At 34.0% G+C, this 10,257-nt stretch overlaps 1 protein-coding gene across 1 annotated transcript; it reads right to left on the bottom strand.

Annotated features, from left to right (window-relative positions):
- Window positions 1–3,764: 3,764 nt before the first annotated feature.
- Window positions 3,765–9,294, bottom strand: LOC132758425 (heavy metal-binding protein HIP-like). Its single transcript, XM_060750101.1, has 2 exons — window positions 8,909–9,294; window positions 3,765–7,085 (listed from the first exon to the last, which is right to left on the bottom strand). Exons 1-2 carry the CDS (start codon window positions 9,261–9,263, stop codon window positions 6,661–6,663), a joined length of 780 nt encoding a protein of 259 aa, XP_060606084.1. The 5' UTR covers window positions 9,264–9,294; the 3' UTR covers window positions 3,765–6,660.
- Window positions 9,295–10,257: the final 963 nt, after the last annotated feature.

Raw genomic sequence — 10,257 nt, 5'->3', positions numbered from 1 at the left:
AAGATAGTTAATAAATATGATTAAATAAAAAAATGTATAACTCTTTCAGTATTTATATATAAAATGATTCTTATTATTAATTAATAATTTTATCTAAACATTATTAGTATACAGAAAAGAAACAAACAAAAAAATAATAAAAAGGAAAAGAAAAAACAAGAAAAAAAAAATATTGACAAAAGTAAAATTATCCCATAATCTATACCGTCAGCTTATTCGCCAGCAGTTTAGAACCGTCCAGAAGGCGATAGTCGACAGTGCGATTACGCGATGACGACAGTGCGACAATGCGATGGCGACAGTGCGATAATGCGATGACGACAGTACGAGAATGCGACAGTGCGACAGTGCGATGACGACAATGCGACAGTGCGATGGCGACAGTGCGATAATGCGATGACGACAGTACGAGAATGCGACAGTGCGATGACGACAATGCGAGAGTGCGATGGCGACAGTGCGATAACACTGTCGCCCTGTCGTCATCGTACTATCGCGTTATCGCATTGTCGCCATCGCACTGTCGCATTGTCTTCATCGCACTGTCGCATTGTCGTCATCGCACTGTCGTTTTGTCGTCATCGCACTGTCGCACTCTTGCATTGTCGCCATCTGTATTTTAACGTATAACCACGATGGCCCTAACGGTATTCCGTACAGAACGGGTCTAAACTAAACATGTAAACAAATAGTAATTTAATAATGGGAGTTGTTGACAAGTTTATTTCCAATATGTGTATTAAATGTCCACCTAAAATAAGTGAATTCATAGGTAAAAAAGCAAACAATAAATTATTTAAGTATTTATTATTATGACTGTATTATTTCATATTATGACAGCAGGTGTCGCTTTGTCGGTACATCCCGTTATTTTTTGGATGGTCCCGCTATTTTGGCTCGTGGAGTATAGTGGTGGAGGTGGTGGTCATTCATTATAATCTGACCGTACAAATTTAACTTGGTAATCAAGCTGAACTTCCGGAAATAATGCACATGTTCATGGTAGACAGTAAAATATTTCTTACATTTTTCAACCTTCTTATGGAGGATTGATAATTACTGTTGACCACTAGTTGTGTTTACTGTTAAATTACTTATCTTTTCTTGAAGTTTGATAATCACGGCCAATATTTTTTTGTACATTGTATCAAAGCATACAAACACACATAGCCCTCTTCCCTTATTGAATCAGGAATATATTTTTACTGGTTTACAAATTAAAGAAATTAAGTAGAAAAAGGAGCAGCGGAAACAATATTTTTATGAGTTTTGAAAATGTAATAACTGGGGCTCATGAGTGGCATATAATTAACTACTGTTGTTAAAGGATATAACTTAAGTGTGAAATATGAAAAATAACTGGTACGGAACAGAATAGTGCATTTATTCCATCTTGCTTGATGATGATATTGGGACTTACATAATGCTTGCTTCCATACTTCAGTATGATAATAGAAACCTACGTTTTGCTGAATGCTATCATGCATTATGAGTGCACTATCATGTATTGCAACTTCATGTGTTAATTCCTTTCCGAACCATCAAACTCACATATTTTAATATGCTATATATTTAATTAATATTCAATTTTATTATGTTCGGTGTCTAAAGGACATTCTTAATAGCTTGATGTAAAATGGTAAGTACCTGTCAATTTAATTTGCTATAAATCTGCCACATACATTGTCGACACTTTTTCACAATAAATAATGGAATTTAATCAATACTTGGCGAGTTTGACGTCTTAGCATTCATATGATTCAATTTATTCCTTGACTGCGCATCGACAAGGAAGATGACAACGATATCGATATTATAGTCACATGTTACCGAACGCACTAAGCAGCAATCGCAACTACTCGGCCCTTTCTGACAGTCTTCGGATAAGGACCTCGAACTACACATAGCTACGGAATACCGTTAGGGCCATCGTGGTTATACTTTAAAATACAGAGGGCCAAAATGCAAGAGTGCGACAGTGCGATGACGACAATACGACAGTGTAATGACGACAATGCGACAGTGCGATGAAGACAATGCGACAGTGCTATGGCGACAATGCGATAACACGATAGTACGATGACGACAGATCGATAGTGTTATCGCACTGTCGCCATCGCACTGTCGCATTGTCGTCATCGCACTGTCGCATTGTCGTACTGTCGTCATCGCATTATCGCACTGTCGCCATCGCACTGTGGCACTGTCGTCATCGCGTTATCGCATTGTCGACTATCGCCTTCTGGTGGGCGGTTCTAAACTGCTGGCGAATAAGTTGACGGTATAGAATATGGGATAATTTTACTTTTCTCAATATCTTTTTTCTTCTTGTTTTTTCTTTTCCATTTTATTATTTTTTGTTTGTTTCTTTTCTGTATACTAATAATGTTTAAATGAAATCATAAATTAATAATAAGAATCATTTTATACATAAATACTGAAAGAGTTATACATAGACGGAAAATGTAATAAATTGTGTGAAACTTTAATGTACAATGTAATAGAAATATCTCAGATAAAAATGATCTTATGTTGATATTTAAAAGATGCAAAAAAAAAAAAAAAATAAAATCATTGTTTATTAAAGATACATGTAATTAGAAAAACGTCAACACATAATTTTTTTTCTATATATATCTAACATAAGTGGTCAACAATTTTCACTTTAAGATTAACTTAACAGCAAATCCTACTATAAGTTTAACTGGCCAACTGATTTCGCTGGTGGACATTGTGAGACAATGTGTTTCAATGTTGAAAAACACATCTATCCATTATACCTAATCCAGAAAAATTCTTACTGTTTATTTTTGTTGTTTGTTGTTGTTTTTTAAGGGAAACATGCAAAATTCGAATTACCAACTACCTGCCGGTAGGTAGTGGGGATTAAGGACAACCAACTACCAGGTAGTAGGTAGTAGGTTATTTGAATATCCAACTACCAACTACCTATCAAATTGAAGATTCTTTAGATTTTTATCAATATCTAAGATCGAGCCATTTTTGGTGCTTGGTGAACATAGCTCTTTTATATTTCTTAAAGATAGTTAATAAATATGATTAAATAAAAAAATGTATAACTCTTTCAGTATTTATATATAAAATGATTCTTATTATTAATTAATAATTTTATCTAAACATTATTAGTATACAGAAAAGAAACAAACAAAAAAATAATAAAAAGGAAAAGAAAAAACAAGAAAAAAAAATATTGACAAAAGTAAAATTATCCCATAATCTATACCGTCAGCTTATTCGCCAGCAGTTTAGAACCGTCCAGAAGGCGATAGTCGACAGTGCGATTACGCGATGACGACAGTGCGACAATGCGATGGCGACAGTGCGATAATGCGATGACGACAGTACGAGAATGCGACAGTGCGACAGTGCGATGACGACAATGCGACAGTGCGATGACGACAGTGCGATAGTGCGATGACGACAGTACGAGAATGCGACAGTGCGATGACGACAATGCGACAGTGCGATGGCGACAGTGCGATAACACTGTCGCCCTGCCGTCATCGTACTATCGCGTTATCGCATTGTCGCCATAGCACTGTCGCATTGTCTTCATCGCACTGTCGCATTGTCGTCATCGCACTGTCGTTTTGTCGTCATCGCACTGTCGCACTCTTGCATTGTCGCCATCTGTATTTTAACGTATAATCACGATGGCCCTAACGGTATTCCGTACAGAACGGGTCTAAACTAAACATGTAAACAAATAGTAATTTAATGATGGGAGTTGTTGACAAGTTTATTTCCAATATGTGTATTAAATGTCCACCTAAAATAAGTGAATTCATAGGTAAAAAAGCAAACAATAAATTATTTAAGTATTTATTATTATGACTGTATTATTTCATATTATGACAGCAGGTGTCGCTTTGTCGGTACATCCCGTTATTTTTTGGATGGTCCCGCTATTTTGGCTCGTGGAGTATAGTGGTGGAGGTGGTGGTGGTAGTTTTCACTATAAGCCACATATTGAATTCACCAGAGCACAGTTCAACCACCGCATAGTTCTTGGGCAGGCTGTCAAGCAGTTTACCAGTACTAGTTGCCTTCACTATCGCAAGGAACTGAAACTTCTGTACATGCCAGAGCAGAGGTACAGTACGAGTGACCGTAGAAAGGATTTCATGATAAATCACAACGAAAGTGATCTGCGCCGTTCGGTAATCGAACCCGGGTCGCCCGATTCACAGTCCAACGCTCTACCATCACCTCGACCCATCACCTCGACATATTTTTCGGACTGAAATGAACCTGTGGCTTGATTATATATGCATCATACATATTTAATATGTTCATATACATATCATCTTCGGACAAATGGCAGTATATTGTCAAAAATAAATGTAAAATTCATAAAAACACCCTACTTTCGGTTTTGCAGCTGCACGGGCTACCTCTCTTCATTTGAATCGTTAAGTATGTATGTAATATTTCATACTTTTATGTTAATATTACATACTTAGGGATTAACGCAAATAAAAGCATATGTCGTGCTTTGAGGGTACCTATGTGTTAAAAAATGAGAGGGTACCTGTGATATTCAAATGAAGAGAGGTAGCCCGTGCAGCTGCAAAACCGAAAGTAGGGTGTTTTTATGAATTTTTCATTTCTTTTTGACAATATACTGCCATTTGTCCGAAGAGGATATGTATATGAACATATTAAATATGTATGATGCATATATAATCAAGCCATAGGTTCATTTAAGCCCGAAAAATATGTAGATGTGATGGGCGAGGCAAGACATGTTGATTTTTTGTAGCTTATTGTGAAGTTGCAGTACATGAAAAACGGGCACATGACAAATCAGCACATAAATAAAACATTCTAGTGTTCCGTGGTATACATCTTTTCTACGTGTCATACCTCCTTTCCTTATTACAATGAAATTTTACTGGATTGTTATCCATCGAATGTTTGTTTTTAGCAGAGAATGACCTGTGCATGTTCAAGGAGGGTACCGTTTGAGCATATTTCGCAAAGAGGGTACCGATATGGATATGCACCGTGATACTACTTCTTGAGCGTATGCCTTAGTCGTATGTGCAATAGAGAAATTGAATTTAAATATATACTATGCTGAAACTTGATATTTGAAAATATTGAAAAATATCGATAATTGCGTCATAGTCTTTGTGTGATATAAAATAAACATCATTTGGCTTCACACTATTGTTTTGCTTTAAATTCTATACACTATAAGTGGACACTATGAATATATAGTGTTATTGAAAGAATATGGCAGTTTCTTTTAAGAAAGGCACAACTTTACTTAAATGACCAGTTATAAGAAACACAGATTCCCACGCTTTGTTTGTATGTGTTTTTATTTAAATAAGACATATTTAGTAGGAATTTTTCAGATAATAATAATTTTCTGTAATAAAAATATATTACTGAAAGATGCGCATATTATATCTTTAAGCATAAATGTATGTGAATGTGGTGGTGTGTTAGGGGTGTCTACGACACAGTTTATTGGTGACTTATAGGCCCATTGGGCTGTGTACTATATTCGTACACATATATGATCATTATTTGTAATTGGCTATGCACATGTCACAATTGTTTAAATTGTTTATATATATACAATGTCAGATGACCAAACATAATCCACAAAGCACCAGACACGCAAACTTTAGTTAGCATAAACACTGAATAATGGAAAAAAGCGAAAGCTAACAGTTATCACGCCATGCGAGCTATAAATCGTATAAGGCACACTTTAACAAAATCCATCGTGGTAATTTTTTGGTGTACAAAAGGAAGTAGGGTATAAAATATATTCGATTTTGAATGACTTCAACATAAAACTAATACAAAAATGAACTAAATCGTAAAGAAAAGTAACTTATGCATAAAGGTTTATGACGTTAATTAAAAAAAACAGTACGATAAATGGCTTGTGATCAACGCTTCGCCAGTTTGAAATAATGCAAAATGGAATCCAGCATAATGCAAAAATTAAATATCATAAAGCAAGATGGAATCAAGCATAATGCAAGTTCCAATGTCATCAAGCAATATGGAATCAAGCATAATGCAAGTTCCAATGTCATCAAGCAAGATGGAATCAAGCATAATGAAAGTTACAATGTCATCAAGCAAGATAAAATAAATGCATTAATTCTGTTCCTTAATAATATGGTGATCATAAGTGAAATACATGTACATGTATAATTGGATCTTACAGGTACGGGCTTAAAGGTTTTCTATTGTTTTACATGTATATTTTTATTAAAATAATTTGATAAGATTTGAAAATTATTATATCATCTAAACATATGTGTGTGTTTGCAATATTTTTTTTCACATTTTACATACATTAAATGGAGTGTAGACGGTCTGCTTACATTTCCATTTGTTTATGTCTGATGTTCTTATTGCGCTATCAAAATTGTTCGTCCATTGAAACAATTGTTCATTGTTTTTTTTGGTGAAAATATACCATAAATTAAATCATTACAATTAATTATAATATTTTTAAGTATTATATAAAAATAAGCACTGCTATCCAGCGAAAACAAAATAGAAGAAATTTCAGTTAAAACACTATGATTAATACATTCCAAACGTTTAAGTATAATTAAGTCAATGCTATATTTCTTCATATGTATTCGTCAATTTTAACATACTGAATTAATCTATATGAATAAGAACTCCGGAGAATGATGTCCAATAGTTTTTTTTATAGTGATACAAAATAACTCCGCTTCCCCCCCGATATATCACCTTTACCCAGACTTTGTTACCTGACTTTACTGAGACTGTTGTAGTTAACTTGAAGCAGGAAACACTACCATAGTTGTCATGATACCTTGCTACATCCTTATATTTACCATCAACCACCAATCCGTAATCAATTTGTTTATTATTATAAATACATAGCTGAACAGTAAACAGATAAATGCCTCCAAGTGGAACAGTAAATTCTCCAGTATCAGTATTGTAACTCTCGCCAATGTTAAGAACAATGTCAGTGAATACAATGGTATTACCAGCAACGGGACTGTTATTTTTCACGTTCGTCGCATGAAAGGCAATATTTGGTCGCACAACTTTCTCTGAAATAAGCGTATACAAGTAAAATAAAACATACGTCAGCATAACAGTTTTCACAAAAGCCAAATAGAGACAGTAAACATATTGTTTCGATCAAGTATCTAGTTACAATAAAAAAAACTATCTTGTGTTTCTGGTATAGTAGTATTTCGTAAGAAATGCAAAGCATCTCGTTATTACCAGAAAATTATCTTTCAGTTACGAAATATTTATCTCGTTATCATGAAAAAAGTGCATGATGAAATTTATTACTTCATAACTTCAAATACAGGCGCGGAACTAAGATTTTTCTCAAAGTATGCCACAAATATGGGATAATGCAAATTATAAAGGCGGTATATCTAGTTATTACAAGAAAATATCATGACTGCGTTATAGTTAAATCTCGTTGTAACAATTTATGCATGTCGTAGTCAGCATGTGAAAGCGAGATACATTTGTATTTATTTCATTTTACCAGGCAGGGAGATATGACGCAGCAAATAATTTGAGCATTTGAAAATGACAATTTTTGACTGTCATCGTGAAGCCAAATATATATTGCGTTGTTTTGACAATCGTGATTTTTATTTAGTCTGTACCAGCGATGCACGATGGAACGATGGTGAAAACACGATGGTACGATGAAGAAAGCGCGATGGTACGATGGTGAAATTGCGATGGCTCGATAATACGAAGGTGTAAACGCGATGTTTAATCGCGTTTTCATCATCGCACCATCGCGATTTCACTATCGTACCATCGTGTTTTCACCATCGTACCATCGTGTTTTCATCATCGTATCATCGTACCATCGCATTTTCAACATCGTACCATTATGCATCACTAGTAGGGACGAAATACGGTTGTCCAAACGGAATACCGTACGTTGAAGAACACAAAAAAGTGACCATAAAAGTCAGAGATGCATCAGAACTAGGGATGTAGTACTAGTACGAGTACCAGTATTTGTCAACTTGTGCAGTACCAGTACAAGATTTCGATGCAGTGCCAGTACTTTTATTTTTGAAGTCATTAAGTTCCAATGCCAGTACTCATTTATTGAAAATAAACATTGTCAAACGAAAGATATAACGGTATAACTCTATCCATGTATATTATATTTTAAAGCAGTTTTTATAATCTACATTTATCAACAAGGTACATTTTCTGTTTTCTAAAAAAAAAAATGCGTATAAAATTATCTTTTCTTGGGTTGTTCGTTTTTATACTGCGATCTGGTAGTGTAACGAAGCCTTTCAATCATTTAATCAACACTTCCATTTATCTGTAAATTTCAGTTGCATTGCACCATTGCAGATGAATATCTTTTATCCTATTATTGTTCTAATACATGTCGAATAATAGGTTAACTTTGTCTGGCAAACACTCAGCAACCGATGACCAAAGTTCATCATTACATTATGCACTTTGATTTTCATTGAAATGCAGTAAGTGTGTCTTTTTAAAGACCAAATATATTGCTTCATTCCCTTATGGTTCGTTGTGATAATTAATACAGTTTATCTAGTATATTACTTGAGTATGATAATCGATGCATATTTAAACCGATCGCTGATGCAATGCACTTTTTACACAATAAAAATATATGTACAATAGTATTGCTGTTCAATTCGAGACTCTTTACAGGCCAGTATTGGTGACACTGAGTCCATAGAAGAACAGTTTAAATCAAGTAACGTACAATCATTAAAAGGTAAAACAAGACACATTACCTTCCAGCTAAACCATTGCTTGCATATCTTTGAATAGCTCGACTTTTTATTAAAGATTAAAATTCATTATTCTTCAAACTAATTAAAGCATACTTAATAAGAAAGATTACCTTTAAGGTCTTGCACTGCTTGCATATTTTTGTCTAACTCGCTCTTTGCTTTCTCTTGCAATATGATAAGGTTTGCCTTATTGCTTTCTTGCATTGTTTCTATTTCTCCTTTCCATGTAGTTGTATCTTCGTTTAGCTTGGCTAATGCCCCGGTAACTCTAGTTTCCATGTCATCCATTTGTTTCTTCATATTTTCAACAAGAATTTCTGTTCTGATCATCTTTTCAAGCAATTTTTCCTCATAGTGAAATTTAGAGCAGTGTGGCTCCGATGAGCATGCAACAATCACAGTTAGTAGTATTAAATATGTTTCCATGATGACAACGTAAAACAACTGACTCGACTTGCTCCTCATCACAGTATTTATAAAATATTTTTTTATTTAAATACTGTTTGTGCATGTGGTCTCGGTGTCGTTATCATGTACTTAAAAAAGATAAATCAGTAATCAAACATTTTGTGGCCGTAAGTGTTCTCATAGTACTGATTTTATTTCATTGTATTTAAATAGGAGCATATTCACATTTTTATCAATTGATTTATCATTTGTGTTTGTACAAACAAGCAAGATGATGTCTTTTCAAACCATTCTTATCAATGCTAAAAGGCTAAGGCGACAACTTATCCGTCATGTAATTTTATAAAATCATACAAGATATTTACTGAATAGTTTGAATTCAAGAGAACTTTTAAACAGTTAAAGATTAGTATTAAGACGCTTCAATAAAGTAAAAAAACTGAGCCCGGTTTTATATATATATATATAGGTTCTAGATTTGGGTGAAATTATTACCTGAATAATTGATATTGAAAATGCTTTCAGACTCCCTACTCGCTGGTTTTGGTTTTATGTTATACGGAAGTTTTTGTTTTTACCAATGGCCCGCCCCGAGTATTACTAATCTTCAACTAGATTTCGAGGTAATGATGAACAAGAATGATGATCAAGAAACAACCCTCGAAGTCGTAGAGAAATCTGCACTATTCGTGACTGTAAAGCTATGTCTTATAAAGTATTCTTTAAATCTATAAACAAGGCAAGGCAAGTCAAAAGATTTATTTAGTATATAAAGGCCACCGACCCAAAATACATATCATACAAATTGTGATATTTAACATTTTTAAGTTGTGTCGTTTACAAGTTTTGACAAATTCTCATTACAATTATTACTACTGTGCTATAGAGATCCTAAGGTGGTAAATATAAGCAGCTTTTCTTAATTATTAAATTATCATTTGATGAAAGTATTTCATAAAAGTTATGTAATTTCTAATTTCTAATTATTTGTTACAATGGAAAAAGCATGATATTCACAGTCATCATGATAAGTTAAATGATTTTGGAGACA

The sequence above is a fragment of the Ruditapes philippinarum genome, unplaced genomic scaffold (assembly GCF_026571515.1).
Source record: "Ruditapes philippinarum isolate M1 unplaced genomic scaffold, ASM2657151v2 ctg644_1_1_1_1, whole genome shotgun sequence".
NCBI lineage: Eukaryota > Metazoa > Mollusca > Bivalvia > Venerida > Veneridae > Ruditapes > Ruditapes philippinarum.
Note: the sequence above shows the minus strand (reverse complement) of the source record. Positions and strands in the feature narration are given on the sequence as shown.